Below are 26,299 nucleotides of genomic sequence, written 5' to 3' on the forward strand. Positions count from 1 at the left end.
TAAGGTCCGAATTTTCCAACGCGCTCAGCCCCACATTCAGGATCAGATTTTCAAGGGTGCCCAGGTCCCTTTCAAACACCAAAATCAGAGGCCAATTCCCCTCCTCCTCTCCTCAAGAGAGAATTTAGCCTATTGGTTCTGCGCTCTTTTGAAAATCTGACTCAGGAGTGTCACACTGGGTGCTGAGCACTTTGGAACACCTGGCTGCCATTGTGGACACTTGAAAAACTGCACTCTTAAAACTTTGACCCCACATCAACAGGCATCAGCATCACAGCTGGGATTAGAACTCAGGAGTTCGTGGCTCCCAGACCTTTGCTCAAGCCACTAGAGATTCAGCCAAGAGCCCCACGAAGGATTAGAAAACATGCCTTACACAGTGTTAGACTTGAGGAGCTCAATCTATTTAGCTTAGCACAGAGAATGTTAAGGGGTGACTTGAGCGCAGTCCATAAGTATCCACAAATATTTGATAATGGGCTTTTCAAATCAAGCAAACAAAGGCATAAGGAGATGCAGTGGCTGGAAGTTGAAGCTAGACAAATTCAGACCGGAAATAAGCTGTACATTTTTAACAGTGCAGTAAATTAACCACTGGAACATTTTACCAAGGGTCGCGGTGCAGTCTTCATCACTGGCAACTTTTAAATCAAGACGGGATGTTTTTCTAAGAGATATGATCTAGTTCAAACTGGCATTTAAGTCAGGGCCTGCATTATACAGGAGGTGAGACTAGACAATCACAGGGGTCCTTTCTGGCCTTAAAAATCTAGGCAAACCCATCTCTTTTTCTATTTGCTATTAAGAGCTATAAAGTAGTATACAGTTGCTACATCTTTGGCCAGTCCTACTTCCTGACATACCTTCTGTCAGTCCTACATCCGCGTGTTTTCAATACTCAAATAGTGGTGAGCAAATTCAATACAGGGACCAAAAAAAAAACAACAACAACCACCCCACAACTGCACAAAGATGCGGTCCTGCTTTTAGGATTTGCAGTGTTTATTGGCTTTGAGAGAGTAATACCCTACCAAGGAGAAACTGCATGACAGAGGTAGCAGGTCGCAGAACACAAACTGGTAGACTGTTTACCTTTCCCGTATACCAAATACTGGCCAGACACTACACAGAGGTGGTGTGGTCTATCAGCTAGAGGCAGGAGATCGGATTCTATTTCAAACATGCCACCGGTTCTTTGAGTGACCTTGGGCAAGTCACTTTAGCATTCAGCTCCCCCGCGCTTATCCGTTTTAGTACAGTGCTTCGGAACCCTGGGATAAGAAGGCACTACCGATACTCAAGTGTTAAAAGAGAACGGGTTACAAATTGCTACCGAGCGGCAACATCACGTCGTTCTAGGCAGAGCACAACCGCTGAGAGTTTATTCTAACGAGAAATCTTCCTAAACACCGCGCTGCAGTGGAACAAAGCCGGTGACTCACGTCGCTGCAGACACACGGTGAATATGCCACTACGGTTAAGCCCACGGATCTGTTAAAAGAATGCTTCCTTTCAACCAAGCCAAAATTCTCTTTTTTTTTTTTTTAAAAAGGCTTTTTAAACAATTACCAAGGTAACAGGTGCTCTCCTATAATGAGATACAGGTGCAGCATCATTGTGATAACGAGCAAACTGTTTATGGTTTGCAAATACCGAGAGGCAGCGTAGCCGCGTGAGCTGGGCTCATTGGAAATGAGCGTACCATGCATCACTGCATCAGTGCAGTAAGCCATTTGCAAAAACAAGGGCTTCATCCAGAGGCTTACTCACAGGGATAGTCCCATGTAAATGATGGGGTCTACCAACACAAGGAAGGACTGCATGCGTGAGCAAGGACTGCAAGATCAGGCTCTGGGGCTGCCACAGGAAGACATGTTTTTTGCATAACGTCTAACAGACGTGTGTTGTGTCATGAGATATCATCTAGAGGTGGTGTTGCTAGACACACATCATTCCTTGTTACGTTCACAAACCGGAATATACACCAGATTTTCACATGCCTGGGCAAACAGGGCCAAACCGCACAATTACAAATATGTATGGGCTCAGACAGAGATACAGATGGACAGTGCCTACCATAATGGGGTCCTGATCGCTAGCTGTTACCGTAATGCCCGCCAACAAAGACGCAAAGCCTGGCTTGCCTTTCATTTTAATGTCTCCTAGTTTGTTTTTGAGAATATTTTCACATCTTGTGTTGAGATTCAAAGGACAAAACATACATCACTGCCTTGGGGGGGGGGGGGGGGGGGGGAGGGCGGTTAAGCCACTTCCTCTTTCTGTTTGGATTTGCATTAGGAGAGTGAAGTTCTTGCCCTTTAATTCACTTCTCCGTCGAGTTTATGGAGCAGCAACAGCTAGTTGAGTCCAAGCAGGAAAAAAAAACCCAAAAAACTCGAACTTGTCAGGGGCCAAGCTATTGTTCCTGAATGAAGAAAAAACTCATTAGCCTTTAATGAAGAAACAGGGAATAAAAACCAAATAGCACAGAAATCCCAGCAAATAATTGCCATGCACCTGACACAGAGCGGCTCTATCTTTCTACCCAAACCCTCAGTAAAATTCCCCCACTTATCACTCTTTGGAGCATGAGCAAAAGTAAGTTGGACTCGGAGGGAAAGAACAATAGGGACCCCGTGGGCTGTCATTTCCCGCAGCAGGTCCCATGGCGCAGCATTTGGCTGTGCATAGTATACTAAATACTGTACCTTGCCTCTGATTCTTATTGGGGGTGGGGTGGGGAGAGAAAAGGAATGAATTGCACCAGCGATTAGCTGGCTTACATTTTACACAGCGGCTGTGTCTTCTGCGGCAACACAAAGAGCGGCCCAAAGGTGTGATGGGAGATTAATGGAGAGATGGTTCTTTGTGCATATTGATTCTAAGCAGACCGCGGTGGGGAAAGATCCCGTCTCCGGCAACTTGTAGCATCACCGGCGGGAGAGCGAACGGTGCCGGCAAGCTCTGATTGTGGAGGCCCCAGATAGAAGCGTGTGTCAGTTCGGGTTGCTGTCAATTACGTCGGGTCCCCGCTGGACAGCAGGCAGCCCTCACCTAGGCCTGGCATTTACCGAGCTGCAGTATCTGGCAGACCCTCCGGGCTCAGTGTGAATGAAGGTCGATAGGTCTTTAACTGGTCGTATTAGGACAGGCCCTGAAAGAGACATGCATGATCGCACGCCCTGGGGCACGGTGCGGGGACCGAAAGTACTGAGTGAACATGGGCAAAGTAAAAACAACAATGAGCAGGGAACATGGAGGGGGCCCCGCACAGTGTTAATAAAACGCTGCCTGGGAGCAGGACCGAGGCCTACAGGAAGTGTCTAGCACCCCACTGCAAACTGTGTGCTCTAGTGGACGAGGGGGCCCTGGACTGGAAGCCAGAAGACCTATGCTCTCATCCCAGCTTTGGTCCATCTTGCTGAGCAACGCTGGGGAAGAGCCTCTGTGCCTCAGTTTCCCTATCTGTAAAACGTGGGCGCTGCTTTGAGAGCGACAGACTAAAAGCACCGAGTGTTGCTGTTCGGACAAGGCCTTGCTGGAGTGGACCCAGGTGAAGAGAAATGAAAAAAAAAAAACAGAGCAGAACCGGGGAGAGAAGTTTTTAAAGCTACACTAGTTTGAGGTATAAAAAGCCAAGCTGATGCCTTTTGGCACGTGTGGGAAGAGGAACAGGCTGATTTATCTTCTAAAGGCGTGAGAGGGTTTCACAGTGAAAAACGCATTCACATCTACAGCAGATTGGTAAGGGAGTACCGATTAAAGCTGGTTTCCCCTTCAGTGAAGGTCTTTATCCATGTACCTGGAGTTTCATTAAGTGTCTTTTTAGGAGAGAAGAAAATCAACACTCACCAAATTCTGTTTATGCTTTTATGACGGACTAGCACACGCCAGAGGAAGTAAAAATCCCTGACTCCAGTTAATATTCAAGTGCTTGTAGGAAACAAAATTCCTGCTTTAAAACTAATGAGTCCTCCGGATCACTCTAACACGGCTGCTACTCTGAAATCTACAAATAAAGGTCTCTGATCCAAATCCCATCTGCCTTCATGCTCGACAGTGTTAATATCTCCAGATTTTCAGGGACTAATTTAGTCGTAATGCACTTCCCAAAGCAGAGCTGTGGAAATATCAATACGATGGCTTAATATCCCCTATTACAATCACTCCCCTAAATTATGGAGTATCACGTGGAAATCCAGCAGCACAGATGCACCCACACATGTAAATGTTATTCACATGTAAATATATTATGGCTTCACAGTTGCAATGCTGATGCTTAGGCTCGGTCGACATTGTCAGTATAAATGATATACCTTTTGGAACACATTTATGTACTAGAAAATGTATGGCGTTTCCTACTCAACGTCTTAGAGGCTTCGTCAGCTCCTAAATACCCATTTGGATTTGCGTGGTTAGCTCTTGTGATTAATGTGTGAGTAGCGGAGGTCTGATGTGATTTTATTGCTGAGATACACAATGCTGTTTTACACCTCTATTCACAGGCATTTCTGATGTGCTCCTCCCCACAGTGTCTAGGTGCGCGACATAAAAATTGAAGGTTACGTTACATCTACCTGCAAATCTGGCCCTTACTGCTTCTTTGTCTATTGTAGATTACTCTGTAAGTCCCTTACAAATATTCCTTTTTCTCCGGCCCGACCAATGACGGAGCTATTTAAGGATTTAATTAAATTCTAATAATTAGGACTTCTGATCTCAATCTCAAAATGCTTCATCTAGCTTTATAAATATTCTCATTTCCCAGATAGTGGAGAAGATGAGGCAGATAGTTAAATAACTTACTCGGGGCAACGCAGTTGAGCCAGTGGTGGACGAGAATCCATACGTCTCATCCTACCAACTGGACAGTAGCGCCTCACTGTATTAGAGTCAGATGCAACTCAAGACATCCCTCACACAGGATTTGGTGGGCCAGAAGCCTATACAATCCAAGACTAATTCTGTTCATTCGGTACCCAGTTTGCTAATCACATGCAAATTAATGGACTACTAAAATGCCACTTACGTTTAAAACAACCAGAAAGTGGAAAAAACACACTAACTTCGGACTTATTATTTTCCAGAATGTTCATTGCTACAATGCCTGGGAATTCTGTAACTGGAGGGCAGCCCTGCTGAATATTCATGAGGCAAGAGGTAACTCTTCCATGACTGATTTGCAGACTGTTAAGTGCTAGCCAATTAAAAAAAAAGTTCTCTCTTCTAAAATAGGTTCTTCCGTGCTGCAATGGACATGTATGGCCAGTAGGGTGAGCTGCAGCGTGCAGCATCATCTTAGGTAGCAAAAAAAGGAACCAATAATGGGGGCGGGGGGGGGGGAAAGACAGTGGACAAGACTTTAACCCCTTCGGAGCCTGATTATGAATGCCAGGAAGTTTGTTGCTTTCTTTTAAAATCAGACAATGCAATACTGATTGGGCACACTTCATAAAGCAAACTGTAGCCCTCCGAGTAGGAAATCCCAGCCCTGCATATGGGACACAAAAACCACTTCTGTTATCCGCCAACACCTCCAAAATCAGAAGGTCTGGATATTTACTGGATCAAAAGCTATTCTAGTGTTGCAAACTGAAACAGTGGAACATAGACAAAACAAAAATTCGATGAAAAGGCTCAGAACAGGCGGGGGTTAAAATTCTCTCTGTCACATGGCCAAGACACACGCTTGATGACTAAATAAAACCCAACGCTAAAACCTGGAAGTTATTGATTTGTCGGGTCTTCTCTTTCCGGTTTCCCACATGATCTCTCTCACGGCTTGTCTACACTTAAAATGCTACAGTGGCACAGCTAAACCACGCCGCTAAAGCACTGCAGTGTAGACAGTACCTACACCCATAGGAGGGGTTCTCCCATCAGCGTAGGTATTCCACCTTGGTTTAACAACACCGCTCAGGGGTGTGGATTTTTCACACATGCCTGAGTGACATAGTTGGGCTGGCTTAACTTTTTAGCATAGGCCAGGCTTCGTCCTCTACTGCCCCTGCAAATAGGATTCGAAGTTTAATCTTGCTGCAGGGATCTAGGGTGACCAGACAGCAAGTGTGAAAAATCGGGATGGGGTTGGGGGGGGGGGTAAATAGGTGCCTATATAAGACAAAGCCCCAAATATCAGGACTGTCCCTTAACGGATGCTCAAATCAACCTTCCCACATTTCTTTGTTTGGGTATTTTTTTGTTTTTATACAAAAAAATACAGACAAGAAATTTGTAACGGCAGCCTTTGTTTGCCAAGCTAATTAACTAAACATCCAGGGCAACTCTGTAACCGGACAAGGTTTGTTCCAACCAAATTCATGTCCTGATATGTTCCTGCCTGTCCATTCTCAAACACGGGGTGAAGCAAGTGGAGATAGGGCCCAGATTACCAAAAGTTTCAGGGCATCATAATAAACAAACAAACAAAAAAACCCACCTCAATATCTGTACATCATCCTTCCACAAGCACAGATTGTTCCTCCAATTCCATTCCTCAGCTGAATTCCTCGCTCGGTTTCCCCTCTCTTCTTCTTTCCCCAAATCTGCCTTCCTCCTAAGCTTCCCCATTCCCCAGTTTCTTCCCCATAGCTCTTCTGTTGTGCAACCTTTCACACCCTCCCTAAAGCGAGTGTATACTCTGCCTCTCAAGTGGGTAGCAGTTCCATAGAGCAGGGGACGCATGGCTCACATCAGCCCTGCTAAGAGAGCATGAAACCTAGCAAAGCAGAAGATTCCCATGGGATATAAACAAGTAAAACCAAGGGATTTTATTCTGCAGTTTATGACATGTTAAACACACACATGAAGGGCAAAAAAGAGTTCCAGGCAAACTAAATGGCTCAAACTGTCTTCTAACAATTTCGTATTTCTATCCACTAATAAATTACGCCCCACAACACTTTTAAAAGGCATTATTCTCATTTTACAGAAGGGAAACTGAGGCACAGGGGGTGGGGAATGACTTGCTCAAGCTCAGATGGAGCGGGAACATCTACACGGCGATAAAAAAAAAAAAAAAAACGGCACCAAGTCTCGGAGCCTGGGTCAGCTGGCTTGGGTTGCAGGGCTACCAAATAGCAGTGTAGATGTTTGGGCTCACGCTGCAGCCCAGAGACCCCGCGAGGGGGCAAGGGTCCCAGAGCCAAGGCTTGAGCCCAAGCCTGAACATCTACCTTGCAACTTCATAGGCCTGCAGCCCAAGTCAGCTGATCCCGGGCCAGCCACGGGTCTTTTGTTGCAGCGTAGAGGTATTCTGAGTCAGCGGTAGAGCCGGGAACAGAACTCAAATCTCCTGGCCCAGTACACAGACCATGTTCCCTTCCCTTGAACCAAACTGCATTTTTCAGGTTCAGCTCATGAGACCTTTCTTCCTTCCGTTTTTCCTTCCCTCTCAGCTCACTGACTCCCCCCCTCCTTCCTATGCTCTGTTTGGCATTCAGCACTCCCCACACCTTCACAGAAGAGCCCAGTCAAATCAGTACTAGCCCCTGCATGGCTACCCAGAATGCTCGCATACTTGAGGATTTGGATGCTCCCAATTGGAAAGGGTAGGCGGCCAGTAATGCCGACAGCGCATGAAAAGGACCTCTCTGGAGAGACACACTTCTGAGAGCTAGCACAAAACCAGAGACCCTTGATTATTAGCAGGTAAATATGCCCAATGGTCTGTGATGGGATGTTAGATGGGGTGGGATCTGAGTTACTACAGAGAATTCTTTCCTGGGTGCTGGCTGGTGAGTCTTGCCCACATGCTCAGGGTTTAACTGATCGCCATATTTGGGGTCGGGAAGGAATTTTCCTCCAGGGAAGATTGGTTTTTCGCCTTCCTCTGCAGCATGGGGCACGGGTCATTTGCTGGAGGATTCTCTGCACCTTGAGGTCTTTAAACCACGATTTGAGGACTTCAATAACTCAGACATAGGTAAGGGGTTTGTTACAGGAGTGGGTGGGTGAGATTCTGTGGCCTGCATTGTGCAGGAGGTCAGACTAGATGATCATAATGGTCCCTTCTGACCTTAAAGTCTAGGAGTCTATGAGACCCGTCAACAGGTCCCATACGGCTTCCCACACCTCATCAACAAGCAGCTCATCTATGGACGCTGGCTTGGTTTGTCTTTTGGAAGAGGGTTTTATGGGGGAAGAGGGTGTAAAAAGGATTTTGGGAGGGGATTCCAGGTTTACTGTCACAATTTCCCTTCTTCTGCATCATCTTCAGTAACAACGGTTCTGCGGGCCAAATTATGCCTTGAGTTACATCCACGCAATGCCACCATTGTCAGTGTTTTGCCCTTAGCGGACCCCTTCTTGGCTTAAAAAGGTTTGCTCGGGCATTAACTGGCTCTCCAATCGGAACTTGGTAAACAATTCTGATGATAACGCACAAGGAAGAGAATCCAGTTTGCTCTCCCATATGGTGTTGGCTCTGCAAGGCTTCCAGGAATCAAAACCAACCTCTCCCTTAATAAAGTGGTAAGTATGACTGACGGCACAACGGGATCGGCTTTGTTATGTAAGATGTCATACTAGCACCTAGGGCGAGGTCATCTGTAAGCACTATCGTAATACAAACTATTCCATCGTCACTTTTCAGAGTAGAACCAAACTTAGATTTCAACAGGATGGGCTAGAAAGAGAAAGCGACAGGGGTCATGGGAGAGACCAAACAAAAACATCTCCCCCTGGAAGCAGAGCACACATGTCCAGTCCCTTGGAGAATTTCAAGTTGGCTTGAGCTAGAAACGGGCCAGACCCAAAACTCTAGATCTGAGCACCCGGAAGCTTTGGAAAAAGTTGGGACTCAGGATTTAAACTCTGCATCTTGGCCCATTCCTAAATGGACTACAAGGGTTATGGGAATAAAGGGCCCTGCTTTTTCTACTAGTAATTCCACCGGGGGGTGGGGACGACGACACGGGACTCGAAGTTACACAATTCCTCCGTCTTCTGGAGGCAGAGCTCTGAAATCTGTTAAGAACTAACTCAGAGCCTTGTTGTTCCTTTCAAAATCCTAGGCACTCTCACTCCATCTGCTTTTACATAGTATGTAAAGGCTCAGGTGATGTTCTGTGTGAACAGTATATCAGGTCTTCACCCCCAGCGGGGCAATTTCTTCAGTGCTCTTCCATTCAACAAGAGCACAATATAGTGCTTGGGCCACGTATTCCTCTACAAAAAGCAACAAAGAGTCCTGTGGCACCTTATAGACTAACAGATGTATTGGAGCATAAGCTTTCGTGGGTGAATACCCACTTCGTCAGACGCATGTTATCTCTGGGACGTTATCTCTAGACTGATTCTTGCCTGCATATTTATACCTGCCTCTGGAAATTTCCACCACATGCATCTGACGAAGTGGGTATTCACCCACGAAAGCTTATGCTCCAATACGTCTGTCTATAAGGTGCCACAGGACTCTGTCGCTTTTTACAGATCCAGACTAACACGGCTACCCCCTGATAGTTATTAATAGGCAGCAGGTTTAAAACAAATACAAGGAAGTTCTTCTTCACGCAGCGCACAGTCAACTTGTGGAACTCCTTGCCAGAGGAGGTTGTGAAGGCTAGGACTATAACAGCGTTTAAAAGAGAACTGGATAAATTCATGGTGGTTAAGTCCATTAATGGCTATTAACCAGGATGGGTAAGGAATGGTGTCCCTAGCCTCTGTTTGTCAGAGGGTGGAGATGGATGGCAGAAGAGAGATCACTTGCTCATTGCCTGTCAGGTCCACTCCCTCTGGGGCACCTGGCATAGGCCACTGTCGGTAGACAGGATACTGGGTTAGATGGACCTTTGGTCTGACCCGGTATGGCCGTTCTTATATTCTTGTATTCCTCTACGCATATTGCAGTCACCCTTGAGATTTCTTTATAAAGGGAAAGCAGCAGTGCCTTCCTCGTACACACGCAGGTTCAGAAGACGCACCGAGCGTTCATTTGAAAAGGCTCCTCTGTCCCTCTGAAGCTGCGTACCAGGCAATTTAGATCCTCCCCTAACAATTTGAGTGACCAGAGTGAATAGATCCGTGAAAGCCAAAGGGTTTCTTCATCTTGAACTTACCGAGATTCCCCAAACCGCTGTATATTTAGCATTTTTATGGACATTTTTAAGGCTTCCGTGTCCCAGCGTATCCCCTGCTCTTTAAGAAGTCATGAATCCTTCCCCATCCCCTACATGGAGAGGATTTAAAAAAAAAAAGCCCGGCTATACGTAGAAAGAGGAATCACACAGACATGAGGAGGAAACGACAATTAAACTCAACTGGACGTTGTGATTTGGACTGCATTAGCGCTAGGAGCGCCAATCATAGACCAGGATCCCATTGTGTCAGGTGCTGTACAAACACAGAACCACAACAAAATAGACAGTCCCTGCCACAGGCACCAACCTTGTCCTTTCCCAGGCAGTGCTCAACCCCCGCTCCACCCCAGGTCCTGCCCCCACTCCACTCCACTCCTCCTCTTCCTGCTCCCACCCCGCCCATTCCTGCCCCTGCCCTCGCTCCTCCTCCTCCCTCCTAGCACCTCCTGCACACTGCTAAACAGCTGATCCATAGCAGGTGGGAGGTGCTGGGGGGGAGGCGCTGATCGGCGGGGTCCGCCGGGAGGCAGGAGGCACTGGGGCGGGGAGGAGCTGATGGGGGGCTGCGATTGGGTGCTGAGCTCCTGCCTTTTTCCCCTGTGGGTGCTCCAGTCCCGGAGCACCCACAGAGTCAGCGCCTTTGGTCCCTGCCCCAAACAGCCTACAATCTAGTCCTTTCCACTGCAGTTGGACTACCAGCCACCAGTGAGTGGTCAATGAAGCACTTCGGACTCATGTGCTCAACTCAGATGCAAAGCTTAGGTGGGATTTGGATCCTGGTTAGGACATAAAGACTAGGGTTGGGATTTTTTAAAACCCTCCTCATTGGCCTCTTTCTGCTCCTACTACCATCGATGGGAGGTGTATCGTTGAGTAGGTCTATGCTAGAATCACGGAGTGCGTTGCAGCTTGTGTAGACAACACGCGAACTAGCTTTAATCAAGAGAGCTCGGGTACTGGAGCAGCACGGGCTAGACACCTGAGTGATTACCCAAGTCTCCAGATGGGCTTGTACAGCTCACACTGAAGCCTGCCTTACCATGACTTCACTGCTCTGGTACGCAAGCTAACCTAGCTCACGTACAGCTAAATATACCCTAGGACTTCACCCAATAGCAGAATTAGGCCAATACGGAGTGCTTTTGAGAGGCCCACCATCAAGCGACTCTGTCTTGCCATCTTTGGTGATGTTCTTTGAGCCCCAGCTTCTGGAATCAAGTGATTGCAGTAGAAATTGAGTTTTCTTTAAAAAACAGAACAAGACAGCGAGTTTCTAGCTCTCATGGTTATGGAGAAAAACCATGACCCGAGGTCACTCCATGCTCAAAAACACAAAAACCAAATAAAACCCTATATATTTTTTTAAAGTCTCATGATTCTGGGGGGGCCCGGTATGTGATTTTTGAACACTACCTTACGCCAAATTTAACTGTGCCACACAGAAGGGCCGGCTAAACCTGATAAAAGAAGTCCCTTGTATATGAAACCTTTCTGAGAACATCAGTCAATTTTCTTTTACAGTAGTTGCCTGCTTCTAAAATTTATGCATGGTAACGTATGGTTCAGATCATGTAGTATTTATACACATGCATTTATATATACACAGAGTATAAAGCTACGTGGCAGATCAGTCTTTGAAAGAATACCAACAGAAGGGATCTTACTGCAAAAATATTTACAGCGTATTGTCTTTACACAGATTAATTTGCACGAAGTGTAACGCACACAGACAGGCAAAAAAAAAAGCACACTCAAACATGCAGGAAGCAAAGCTTTGTCGCTGACAAAAGGAGTTGTCAGAAATGTTGATCTTAAAGCTTGCTTTTTTTTTATGTTAAAGAACATATGCCCTTGTGTATGTTTTATTTTTCATTAATTAACACACACACACATCCTGGACTTTGCAAAATGTTCTAACACAAGTTTTGGGGTTTTTTTTTAAGTCTCTCCATGTTATGACATTTCAAGGTTTGTAGCCGGCACTTGTGTTTACAAAGGAGGGGAATTCCAGGCATGGCGATAGAACAGATATTTTAACAAAAAGTTATAAATATTGTCAAGTTGGTACTTTTTTCCTTGAGTTTTCAAACACATCATAAATCTAGGCTAGGTTTCTGCGTCTGAACCCTGCTTCCAACTGCACTCGAGCTTTCTGGCATGAAGGCAAAGAGGGTATTTTTTAAACTATATAAATAAAACTTAGTAAAATCATGGTGCACTCCATTAATTCAGGAACACTCCTCTTTGGCTTCAAAGGGGATCTTTTTCTTTACAGTACAGATAGTGTTTTTGCTGCTTTAATGATTTGCTACTAGCACTTGTCATAACTACATGGACCAAGTATGCGATACCAGGGAGCAGCGGTTAGTTCCGTCTCCTGTCCAACCCCGCTCCAATTCACATCAATAGGTTTGAGGCTTTACATAGAAAACTAGTTCATAAATCTAACATGGGAAGCCTTTGTAGAGCGCCAGTTAGTTAATGAAAGACGCTGTGCGCATGCCTCCGCTATACATACCTCCTGCATGAACCAGTGAACATTCAGTGACCCATAAAGTAGTGCGGAGCCAAGCCAAAATAAGTAGGGTTGATATGGAGAAAATGTTACACATTTAATCTACATAAGTATATACACTATAAGATTAGTGGCCTGCAAAGACTTTCCACACAGTTACTTACCTAATCCTTTTATGGAGCACAATGGACCCTAATTTTTAAGCTATGCTTTGCCCAAGTTCTCTTTATCAACATAATTTTCCACCCTGCTTTTGGATGAAGACTGGGTTTGTAGTTAAGGCACGGGATTGGGATTCTGGTGATCTGGACTCAGTTCCTAGCTGGGACCTTCTGTGTCTCTCTGCACCTCAGTCCCGCATCTGGGGCTAACAATCCTGACTTTCTCCCAATTTTTGCCTGTTTCGTCTATTTAGACTAAGCGCTTCAGGGCAAGAACGGTCTCTTAGAACACGCCTGTACAGCACCCAACACTAGGACTGGCTAAAAGTTTCCATCTAAAAACTTTTCTTTTTAAAATGGAAAATTGGGTTTTCAACAAGAATTTTTTTCGTTAAAGAAAAATGTCTGCGTTCAGAAAATTTTTTTTTAAAACCAACAAGCTAAAATTTTCCACCTGGGTGGGGGACCACCGTTTTCCAGCCTGACCTGGCACAACGGGGCTCTCAATTTCATTTGGAATGACAATATAGATACAACAGCACGTGCAAAGCTTAGTATTGAGGCATCTACCCCAGTGGTTTTCAACCTTTTTTCACTGGCAGACCCCTAATACATTTTTGAATGGAGGTGCACACCCCTTTGGAAATCTCAGACTGCAGACCCCCAGCGGTCCACGGACCATCGGTTGAAAACCACTTATCTACCCTAAGTACCTGATTTGAGAGAGCACTCAGGTCCTTAGAAGTCTGAGTGCTTTCTAGCCGACTTGATTAGAAGGGGATTATCGCCTTGGTATGCAAGTGCTGACCCCACTCTAGGATTTGCACCAGCAATTCACTGTGAGCACAATATGGGAGCACTTAATTGTGGGAACAAACACCTACGTAGAGCGCGGTGGCGAAAATCTGGCTCAGCATGTACAGCTTTAATAACGATCCTTGCCTTTCTCCAATGTCTGTCACTTAAGGATCTCAAGGCACATTACAAACACGAGTAGACTAACCCTGCATCCCTTCTCCCTGACATAAGTAGGGGTTGTTTTTTTTTTATTACCCCAATTTTATAGATGGGGAAACAAACACAGACGGAAACTACTTGTCCGTGCCCGGACAGGAACACACTACACTAAGTGCTCTCTTCTCCTTACTCCCTTCCCCCAATTCCTTCCTTTATATATTTATTCCTAGATTCCCTTGCAGTACCAAGAAATGGCCTGTTGCCGTTCCCTGAGACCACTGGTTCCTGATGCACTCAAGCTGTTGCAGACAATTCAATGCAGGGAAAATGAGCAGGGGGAGAGGAGACAGAAAACTTTGGGGGTGGGAGGCAGAGACTAAGTTGACTCATGACCTGTATGGATTTTTGCTGCCAACCCTCCTCGCATCTGTTTCCTCAAAGGAAATATTGCAAGAGAAGACAGCAGGTACGTATCAAAAATATATGCCCGTGTATACAGAATGCTTCCCATACGTCCCAGGCCTCTCCATAAAAAGATGTGCCTTCCCTGTATTCTAAGCAGAGAGCCCTTAGCCAAAAGATACCGAGTACCCGTCATTGTGAGGGGTAGAAACACCCATTGTTTGGGTGACAGTGAATTAGGCCCTCTGAATCACACAACTTCCCCCATATTCAGCTACATCTTGCACAAGTTGCCTCGAACACATTAGTAGTGCCAGATCCTCATTCCACTTTTAACCGCTCTGGGAATTTCAGCCAGTCCATATTAGAGGCCAACAAGTTTTGTTGGCTTCAGGCGTTAGAAGCTATAACTGCCTGAAACCTCACGGAGCATTGCTCATCCTCTTTGAAAAGGGTAGTCGCTAGAAACCTTTCAGAGCACTCAGACCCTATACGGAGGTTCCCCAAGAGCTTCTTGTGGCATGCAAAATCCTGACTGTTTCTTAGAACCAGACTCCGCCCCTCCAGGGCCATTATTTCAATGCTCTGGGTTTCTAATATGACCATTGATCAATGAATTGACTTTCTAAATGTTCCTTCATGTGCTCCGGGACACATGGGTAAAGCGTTCCAAAAACAACAGAGTCCAAGGAGAGGAATACTTGGGACGTCTCCAGCACTTGGCCTTGGAACACTCAGCCCAAAGCACTTTATGAAGGTTTGCTATTAGCACTCCATTTGGCAGCTGGGGGGGGGGGGGGGGGAAACGGAGGCACAGAAAGGTTGGGCCTCTCTACTAGGTCACACAGCAGTGAAGGGGAACAAAACCCGCCCAGTCCCCTGGTCTAACCAATAGAGCCCACTGTCTGGTAATGATGTACATTTAGAAGACTATGGAAGTACATCAGAGCATTTCAAAGCACTGTACAGAAAAGTATTATAAACCCATATTCTGAATAGGCAAATTTAGGCACAAAGAAGCTCATAGAACGTCAGGGTTGGAAGGGACCTCAGGAGGTATCTAGTCCAACCCCCTGCTCAAAGCAGGACCAATCCCCAGACAGATTTTTGCCCCAGATCCCTAAATGGCCCCCTCAAGAATTGAACTCAACCCTGGGTTTAGCAGGCCAATGCTCAAACCACTGAGCTATCCCTCCCCCCAAGAAACTTGCCCAAGGTCACAAAGCAAACTGGAGTCAGGGCTGGCGATTCCCAGGCCCTCGACTGAACCACCAGCCACTGCGGTCTCCTTAATACCTTCTCTCAGGTTAATGACCCTTCCCCAAACGGGGGGTCAGATTTACAACGTCAAGTAGGCACCTGAAGATACAGCAGTGGAATTTACAAAAGCACCGAAGTGAGTTAAGGTTCCTAGCTTAAAGCATCTAAATTCCTTTTGGAAATCTGGCCCTGTTCTACAAACCAAGCCAAAACCCTGCAGTGGCATTAACAAAAAAAAAGTGAACAGTTGATGAGAACAAGAGCACTTGGAAGCATTTTTGCCCCCACCCTTTTTAAACTGTGTGAACTTCTCCCCCCCCCCAACACACAAAAAAATCTAATTTTGAACCCTTTTATGTGTTCTAATCCTCTCGTCTTTTTCTAATTTTGAACACAGCTGTCTGCTGTACTTTCTCGAATGACGCCAGATGCTGGGTTCATCAACCAAACCCACGAAAACAATGGTTTGAAAGCAATTAGAAGCACCAAGGCTCATATTAAAATGTGATAACACTGTTCTAGTGGGAATTGCAATGCTGCAGCTCTTCTGGGCTGCCAGACAGACAGGATGCTTTGGAAGTGGGCCCTGATCGAGGAGGTAACGTACTGGAATTTCTATCTGGAGCAAATGAAGGATTAGCTGAGTGGGAATGCTCACATGGACTTTTTTTTGGGTAGTATTATGGCCCCAGCACCCATCTTGCTGGAATGCTGGTGGATCCTTGTGTTTGCACACACGTACCACAGTAATCATTGAAATAAAACACACACACACTATTATTAATTTGTATTCTGGTAGCACCTAAAGGATCTGGATCCGGGATCAGTACTGCACAGACGTGTAAAGATAGGAGTGAGAGACAAGGGGACCAATTCAATTAGGAGACATTCCAGTTACAATTCCACTGGATACGCAGAAGCAACTACCTACTCCTGTTGCTCTCAACGCGCAGGTACCCATCGGAGTTGAGATCGTTATTAGTGATACAGTAGCGGCTCGTGGCCACGTTATGCTACTACTAGGGTGACCAGATGTCCCGATTTTATAGGGACAGTCCCAATTTTTGGGTCTTTTTCTTATATAGGCTCCTATTACCCCCCACCCCGTCCCGATTTTTCACACTTGCTGTCTGGTCACCCTAGCTACTACACATAAGAGACAGTCACTGCCCTGAAGGGCTTAAAAATCTAAAAAAGACCCTGAGAGTGGGAAAACAGAAGCACCCAACAGGGAAGTGACATGCCCGAGGTCACATAGCAGAGCTGGGAATAGAACCCAGGTATCCTGGCTCCAGTCCCATGCTTTATCCACTAAGACCACGCTGTCTCTCCAATGCAGATATTCTCTGGAGGTCACTTAACACGTGCACAAGCCATTCTTGGGCCTGCCCATGGCGTGTGTAGACTGGGCATCTTGGCCAGCACCATACACGGCTGGAGACCCGTCCCGTGAATCCCGGGAGAAAAGCAGTGCTGATTGCTCCCAAAGCCCCACCCCTTTGCCAACCCCTCCCACAACTTTGCCAGCCCCCTTCATGCTGAGTGGCTAAGGCTCCCCACCTGCTAATCTTGCACCGGGGCCCAATCAAACCGATGACAAGCCCTGCCCCTCAGAATGGATAAGCTGCACTCACCTCGGGGCAGAAATTCCAAGTGGTACCTGCAAGACAAGAAAAGAGAACAGGCATAAACATACACATGACACTGCACCCCGTAATCTTTATAGTGATATTATTAGGATATGGTTTGGGCATAATTATGATGCATTTTATGCAAGTCAAGTCATGTGAGGTGCCATTGGAGAAGTTATGGTTTGCTGAATATGATTATCCTATTTGAATGCATGCACCGTTTTTGTATCTGAAGTTATGAATATTGACTATGTATCTGTATTTCAAATGTAGTTAAACCTGGGTAATGCCCAATAGACAAGATGCTGTCAGTCTAGATAGCTGATTGGGAAGGGCCTATTCAGGGCAATGAGCCATTAGGGAAAACAACAGGCCGTAGGAGAAGCTTTTCTCCCACCTGGGGAGCCTGCAGACAGACTGTGAGTGATGGCTGCTATGACTCTACAAGGACATGTGACCAGGCCACATAATGCTGGACTCCATCTTGGGATGTCAGTATTTTTCCACAGACCGGTCTGGGAACCAAGCTTTGGAACAAAGGGTTCCCGCCATATGCAAAAGCTATATAAGGGGGGAGTGACATCATCAGGGGTTCTTCACTCCCCACACAAGAAGACTCCCGGAAACACCTGAGGAAGAAAGACTGAAGTGGGAGAAGTGCTGGACCCAGGCTAAAGGGATTTCTAGCCTGTGGATGAAACACCTGGGCATTTCAAGCTGTAAAGCATCGTGCCTTGAGAATCTACAAGTCTGCCTGTACCATCAGTTTGGATATGAATAGCAGGTTCTCACCCTATCTATTTAGTATATTCTGCTCAGTTTGTGTTTTTGTTTATTTGCTAGGTAATCTGCTTTGATCGGTTTGCTATCACTATGATCACATCACATCTATCTTTTGTAGCTAATAAACTTGTTTTTGTTTTAATCTAAACCAGTGAGCTTTGACTGGAGTGCTTGGGGGAAGTCTCTGCTTGGTTACCACATGTGTTCATTGTTCTCTTCACATTGAGGGAGAGTCGGATCGGGTATTAAACCCATATACTGGGCAGATTTGGCCAGGGCAGGACGGTACCGCTCTGGGGTCCCAGATGGTTAGAAAGCCCCTCGTGTAACTGCAGCTGGGTGAATGCTGGTGAAAGTGCAGGCTGGAGGGCTTTGCAGCTTGTCACGGCAGTACAGTGTGAGAGGGAGCCCAGGCTGGTGGGTCAGGGGGCTTAGTGGTACCCCAGTTACAGGTGGCACCCGTCACAATACGTTATCATCTTAATTATTTGTTCCACTCTGGCGGGCAACAGACAGAGGGAAGAATAATGCCAGACACATGGCCAGGGATTCGGTAAGCATCCAAAATGTGCTTCTTGCAAAGGATGCCTCAGGAGAAGCTAACTGGCCTTCTTGAGATTCCGTACCATGTAAAGACCCTGAGTCAAGGACGATTTGATTCCAGAAGCTCCTAAACCTTTTCATATTATGGATCATTTCTTAAAAGCCCAGAGACTTTTCCAGGATCTCTCCTGTCCCAGCCTCACAACCACCACCACCACCCCCCATCTCACACCTTCCTTGTTGTAACTACGGCGCTCGATTACATGAACAAACTAATTTAAATGGAGGAACAGTAATAAGGAAATTAATGAATAAACTCACGACAAAGCAGGCTCGCCCATCACAGTGGGGTATCCGCCCCCATTTTGTACCTGTATTGTTTATTCTGCCTCACCCTGCCCTAGACACAGGACTTCATATTTATTGAAACTAAATCTCTCCAGGCATCTGTAGCCCCAGTGCCATTGTGCAATGGACAGAAAGAGGATGGAATTAGACAAAAAAGCATTTGCTGGAGCCTTATTATTTGCCCTTCTTTAGCACCGTCCAATCAAGCGCTACACAACTGTCAGGTTGTTAAAACTCATCCCCCCACAGCACTTCAGTTCTCGAATGCGGCCGTTCTCGGGGCTCGTTCACACGGCAAGTTACTGCGCCGCTTGCAAGGACGGGAACCTACAGCACATCCGCTGGCTGTGCGGGAACGTCCCAGGTGGACACTGCAGCAGCGCGGCGAAAGTTGCGGAGTGCGGCTTCGCCGACCGTTCGGTCAGAGCACAGCACTCTAGGACGCTCGCTACACCACAGCAGTGTCCACACAGCGCTGGAGAGTCACAACTGGGCTTGCCACGCCGACAAGCCCTAATCTAACTGGGAACCCCTTTTTTGCCATGTAGTGGGAGACCCCTCGCAGCGAGCAATGCAGGGAGAGCACAACTCCCGGGTCAAAAACCTTGTATTAGTGCAAGCACAGCTAATATATATTTGGTCGTTCCACATTTATTATTTGTAATATAGTAGTGCCTAGAGCACCCAACGGAGATCAAGGCCCCAGTTGCGTTGGATCCTGCGCAGACATGTAGGGAGGAACCATCCGAACAGACAAGACAGAAAAGGGAAAGGAGAGGAAACGGGTCCAGACTTGCAGGTCAGCAGCTGAACCCAGGTCTAAATTCCTGTGCCCCATGGACCGGTCATTGAAAAACACTGCACCATGCCACTATCTTCATCTGCTTTGTCCCCCTTTCCTCCGCGCTACAGGGGATGAATGCTCGGAGGAGCTCCCTTTTGGGTTGTTTAATAGAAGAACGTCATGGATAAAAATCTCAAAACACGGGACGTCAGCTGGCCCCACGCAAGGAGGCTCTTTGAAATAGCCCAGCTTTGGAGGGAAAGCCACAGAATGACCTATTCACGGGCAGCTTGCCCACTCTAAAGGGCCGAGTCTATGGTTATCAATGGCAAGAATCCAGTATATCTAAATCCAATCCATTTGTTTCCTCATTAAAAGCTTTCATGAAGAAAATGATTTAACACAAACGTGCGAGCAACTGACGCAGATTAATTAGAAAATAATAACAGACTCCCGACAAAGGGCAGAATATTTATTTCAGTCCTTTGCTTTGGACAAAATGCATGTGCGGAAAAGGAAGAGATTGCATCTAGAACACAGACTGCAATATTTAATCAGTGATTAAAAAGCTACTGTGTGTTATATTGGAAAAAGAGACACCCAGCCCTGCCTTACGCTCCCTGTCTCTAGTGTTTTATACGCTGGACGCTTTAGAAACTCTAGGGTGGGGTTCATTTTACCCACTTTCCATGTTTCTCTATGGAATCTCTTCACCTTACCCTATCTGAAGTCATATGCACCTGCTCCACCAACATTTCTTTGTCCCGACAAACTCAACCTCTTCTCCATCCCCTCCCTGGAATTTTTCTCAGTTGGGATGGTCCATATTTCACTTATATTGTCCTACCCTCAGGATTTCCTTTTCCTCAGTGCCACATATTTAGAGACTACAGAAGAAACTCCTCATAGATACAAATAATCAGAAAAGGAATTGTTGCTGTTAAACAATGCAAGGTCCTTATGTTCCCTTCCAGGACGAAGCCTGTTTCCCCCACAGCTCTGTGGAACCCAGAAATGAAGGACCAAGCAAACAAATTAAACCCAGTCTCCCACACGGCACAGCAGAGTACCCAACAGACCAGGAAAGCTCAGTTTTAGAGCGTGATGCACCTTGAGTTTTGACCATTTTAGGAGGAGCAGACAGACAGAATTCCAATCACTCCTTTCACATGAAATTCAAAAGCACAGTTGCAAATCACCAATCACCAACAATTTGCAAACCACCATCACCTACACTTTGTCTTTCTGACTCAGACAAAAGGTACCTCTACCTGACCAGCCTAAAAGAAATAAGAACGGTGGCTCAGGGATCACTCTAATTAGACTTTTCTGCAAAATTTAATCTCAGGAAGGACTGAGGTCTTTAAGACTAGGAAGGACATCAGTGTCAGTTTTACAATACTCGTCATGTCTACAGCACCTTCCATGCTGAGGTCTGAAAGACTAACACTTCAACAAGCCACACAGCCTAGCAAACTAGGTCAGCATTATTATCCCGTTTGACAGACGGGAACCCATGGTGCAGATAGGTGAAGTGACTTGCCCAAGGTCTCACAGCAAGTCAGTGGCGGAGGCCAGGAATAGAACACAGTCTTCCTGATCCCCATTCCTGTGCCTTAACTATCATTATTAAACATAGATTTCATAGAGCTTAAGGCCAGAAGTAGCCATTAGCTCATCTATTCTGACCTTCTGTCCATCACAGGCCTTTAAATTTCACCCAGATCCCCCCTCCTGCTGAACCTAATTACTTTAGTTAGATTAAAGCATTTCAGTCCTTGGGAGACTAAACCGTTGTATGCCACAGACAAAGAAAAGAAGAGACCTGGGTGCCACCAACGTCCGAGGCCCCTGCACTGGTAGGGCACTGAATAGGCAAAAGAGGCCCAGATGATCCTAGGAGATGATCCACATCCATGCTGCAGAGGAATGCAGAAAAACCCCAAAGCCCCTGCCAATCTGACCTAGGGGCAAATTCCTCCCTGACCCCAAATGTGGCAGTCAGTCTGTCTGTGAGCAAGACAAACCAGCCTGGGATCTAAGAAAGAGAATTCTCTGGGCCATCTCAGAGCACTGCCCCACCCCATCCGGTGTTGTGTGTTCAACCTGATACTTCAGAGGTAGGCATAAAACAAAACAAAACAGAAAAAACAGAATTAATCAGGTCAACTGTGTATTTGGGAGCGGAGGGAGCGCCACATGGGAAGTCTTCCTGACCACTGCAGGCTGAAGCCCTGAAGCATAAGATTTGATTGGAATGTATTAAGATGGTGAATACAATGTTTGCATTTTGGGAATACCTAGAGGCCAACTATGTCAGGTCTCCATTGTGCGAGGCACTATACAAACACAGTAAGGGAAGGTCATTGTCTCAAAGAGTTTACAATCTAGAGAAAAAGACACAACAAGCAGATAGGACAAACCCACCAACCCGGGTAACAAATATAGGTGAGCAACTACAAGAGCATCCTCTCTCCCCCCAAGAGTATCCCACAGCTCAGAATTTTCCCTTTCACGAGTCTCACTGTTGGGGTTTGCCTTTGCACACCAGGACAATCTTGACCCTCGCTTTTCATCATGGCCCTCCCCTCATCCCCAAACTCTGTTATAGGACCATGTTGAAGTGGTCCACTCTGTCCTCTCAATTCTAGCTCCTCTCAGAGTGGAGACATTTTCATATCTCCGTTTGCTCTGGGAGGATGCTGAGCCGGGCGGAGAGATTTTTGTCTCCTGAGCAGCTAACGATTCTGAGACAAGGACGGAGGGGGAAAAAAAAAAAAAAAATCACTTCTTGTTTTGTGAACTTTTGTCTCTTGTGCTTGAGAGACTGTCCTAATCTCCCCTGAACATGTTTTAGTGATAACATTTACTGCACCAGGACCAAAACGATTTTCTGTCACTTCCAATTCCAGTTCAATAAACGTATCAGAGCTTTGTTTCTAACCTCTGTCATTTTTAATACAGTAAAATGGTTTTTAAAAATGTAAAATTGAGTTCCATTTCCTACTGGACCAGCAATCTTACATTAGCTTCATTCTTATCAAATTTACAAAAAAATAAAAATAAAAAAAAATTTGCTTTTCTTTTTCTTTGAATGTAAAGAAACAGTCGAAACCTCAAATCTCATTAGATCAATGCATGCTTTTAGTCTCACACTTTGATCATTTCCACTCTTTCTAGAGTGAAAAATGATCAAAGTGTGAAAGTGCAGAAGAAAAGTTAGTTTCCTTTTTTTATTTTTATTTTTTTTATATAAAGTCCAGGAGGAAAGACGTCTTGTGGTCTAGACACAGGACTGACAGTCAGAAGATCAAGGTTCCAATTCCTGACTCTGCCACGACTTCATGCGAGACTTCGGATATGTTGCTTACTCTGCCTGGGTGAAATGAATCCTTGTGCCGACGGACAGCCCAGTGCCTAAGCCACACTTAAATTCTCAAAAGCAGGCTTAAAGGGAGATTTAAGTGGTTAGCTTTGCTGACCCTCTGCACAGAGTTTCACCGCGTGTGAAATGCCTTTACCGGTGTTTGCAGAGCGCTTTGAGATCCCTGCATGGAAGCTTCTATAGGAGGTGCTAACCGAATTCAAAAGGTGATCATGGGTGTGGACCTTTCCATTCATGTGCGGAGTCATTTGAGAAATGTGACAATCTGGGAAAATCCCCTCCAAAATTTGCCTACTGACAACCCAGATGTCGAATACCGTCACTCCATTGGAAAGTACAACTGTAGGCCACGTGCAGTCTTCCCAAAGTGTACCCAGCAAAGCAGAGCTGATGGAGGAATTTAGCAAAGTAGTCAGGGAAATCATCTCCTGCCAGTCAGTGAAATACAATAGGAAAATGGAGCAAGAGGCCAGTTTTCATTTTTATTCTCAGGTGGGCTACTTCCATCAGCATTCCCAGGGCTTTAAAGTACCATGTCAATAGGCAGCAAGTAGTTCCGCTTGCCTGGACCAGGAGACTGGTGGCCCTGGGAGACTAGCCACCAGGAAATTTCTTTGGCTGAAAATAATTATGTGGCAACAATTGATTCTTGCAAATAAAGCATTAACTTTAAAAATTCTAAGTGTTTGACTTGCCTTGTTACACCCTAACGACGTACCCAATGGGATGCGTGAAGGACCAAGGGCCCAATCCGGATCTCAGACCACTGCAGCTGTACGAGGGAATTAACTCACATTAAATCGCTCACCAGTGAGACATCAGAATCAGGCCCAAAGACTCAGCGGTAGCTGACAATCCCTAGGTTTCACAAGACATTAAACATAATTTGTCCTTATGTGTCCCATTACAGTAGTTTTATTTAGCATGGTTATTTTTGTCCCCATTTAACCATTCCACCTATGCACTCTATATTTAGTTTAGCCATCAGCAGCGAGAGGGGTCCCCTATGAAGGAGGAAAGATGCTGCCCTGAACTGCTGAGCGCTCCGGGGGGAAAGAAAAAAAAAGTGAAGCAGCAATCTACATTAGAGCGAGGGAAATAGATGAGGGGTAAGAAAGGGAAGAGTCACCAAATGATTTAGTGTCTGGGATGTAAAACAAAACTACAAAAAAAAATTCTCTGTTACAAAAAGAACTTTGATGTGACATGTGAATCAAAGGTCTAACCCAGAGAAACATCTGATTTCCATTATAAAGCCAAGGAACTAGTGATGCACTGCTAAAATTTTAACAAAGATCTCCCATGAACATTTCCTCCCCCTACTTAGCTTGCTATATACCACTTCCTTCCCCATACCTCATAGAATTGAAGGTCAGAAGGGACCACCAAGATCATCTAGTTTGACCTCCTGCACAACGCAGGCCACAGAACCTCACCCACCCACTCCTATAATAGGCCCATAACCTCTGGCTGAGTTACTGAGGTCCTCAGTATGACAAGGGATGGATCACTCTGTTCATTCCTACTGAAGGATCTGGCACTAGCCACTGTCAGAAAACAGGACATTGGGCTAGATGGACCATTGGTCTGACCCAGTATGGCTGTTCTTATGTTCTTAATCTTGATTTAACGACTTCAAGTTACAGAGAATCCACCATTTACTCTAGTTCAAACCAGCAAGTGACTCGCTGCGGAAGGTGGCTAAAAACACCCCAAAGTCACTGGCAATCTGACCTGAGGGAAAACCCTAAACATAGCTATTATTTAAACCCTGAGTATGTGGCCGAGACCCAGCCAGACACACCCAATCAGAAGTGCATGCATTGTACCAAAACAAGAGGATTCTGCTAGTTTGTTCTATTTAAATAGAATCATAGAATATCAGGGTTGGAAGGGACCTCAGGAGGTATCTAGTCCAACCCCCTGCTCAAAGCAGGACCAATCCCCAGACAGATTTTTACCCCAGATCCCTAAATGGCCCCCTCAAGGATTGAACTCACAACCCTGGGTTTAGCAGGCCAATGCTCAAACCAAATAAAAACATTCTCGCAACCATATAGCCAATGAGGTTATGCATAAGCTGCACTTTACAGCAAACGTTTATACTTTGCTCCTGAAAGACATCATAGGGCCTGATTCGAATGTATTAACATTCCAGTAGCAACCTACAGGCCCTATGCAAGCCTGGAGCCCGATCAGATGTATATATGCAAAGAGGACGCACTCTAAATAGATACGATAAACAGAGTGGAAATGAAGCAGAGTTGTCTTTGTTTTGCAGGTGGGAAACTGACTGACCAGATTTTTAAGACAGCTCAGCTCCCACATAGGTAGGCTTGGAAGAATTCATTTTTTATCATCATTTCAACAGATAAGAACAACGTTGTTGTTGTTTTTAATCAGTTTCAACATTCACAGGAAGTTACAGAGGGGATCAGACAATTATTTAATGACAGTAATTTTGAGATTCAACAAGTCACAGCATTATGAGCCTTAAAACACAAGTTGTCAACATCACATGTCAAAACATGACGTACATAACCTTAAATCAAACTCTAATAAATTCTCAAGCCGCTTTTTTGCCTATCTGTACATTCTGATTATCAAAAGAAATATTTCTTCGTCGCTGTGTGTGTGTGTGTGTATACGGTGACATTTACTGAGAAACATCTAATCCTGCTGAGCCGATATATAAGCTCCTAATGCCATTTACCACCACCTAGGAGCCAGACCTGCTGCTGGCTGCTTCCGGGGCGCAGTGCAAGGACAGGCGGGAAGCCTGCCTTAGCATCCCCCTGCACCTCTGACTGGGAGCCACCCGAGGTAAGCCTGCACCCTAATCCCCTGTCCCAGCCCTGAGCCCCCCCCACAAACCCGGAGGCCCTTCCTGCACCCCAAACCCCTCATCCCCAACTCCGTTGGGTCACGGGCATCAACAATTTTCTTCAACTAGGTCACCAGAAAAAAATATAGTTTGAAAATCACTGATCTAGAGGATTTCAACAATAAAGCTCAAAGCCCTTCACAAAGGTCAGTATCATTAGCCCCACTTTACAGAAGGGGAAACAGGCAGAGAGGTGAAGTGACACGCCCAAGGCCATACAGCAGGTCAGTGGCAGAGCCAGGAATGGAATGCGTTTTTCCAAAATGCAAACCCAGTGCCTTAATCACAGGACTAAACCTTACACTGGTGTAATGCCGTTGACTGAAAGAGAGCTACTCCTGGCTCTCCCCAGTCGAGGCAAGATCAGAATCGGTCCTAAAATTACTGATCAGCACTGCAAGGTACGGCGCACCCTCCACCCCCATTGTCTGCCACAGCTGATCCTGACAGTTGCCGGACAAGACCCCGCTCCCCAGCTGACAGATCACAATCGCTAACGAATGAGTCAAATAGACAACAAAGCTGTTGGGTTAGATATAAAAATCACCAGCGGAGATTCTGTGC

General features: G+C 45.8%; 1 protein-coding gene across 1 annotated transcript in view; it reads right to left on the minus strand.

Annotated features, from left to right (window-relative positions):
- SKAP1 (src kinase associated phosphoprotein 1) overlaps positions 1-26,299 on the minus strand; it is a 235,036-nt gene that overhangs the window by 190,784 nt on the left and 17,953 nt on the right. The window contains exon 3 of the mRNA XM_065422494.1: positions 17,012-17,037. Within this exon, the coding sequence (XP_065278566.1) occupies positions 17,012-17,037 (26 nt within the window). The remainder of the gene's footprint in view (positions 1-17,011; positions 17,038-26,299) is intronic.

The sequence above is a fragment of the Emys orbicularis genome, chromosome 25, assembly GCF_028017835.1.
Source record: "Emys orbicularis isolate rEmyOrb1 chromosome 25, rEmyOrb1.hap1, whole genome shotgun sequence".
Lineage (NCBI taxonomy): Eukaryota > Metazoa > Chordata > Testudines > Emydidae > Emys > Emys orbicularis.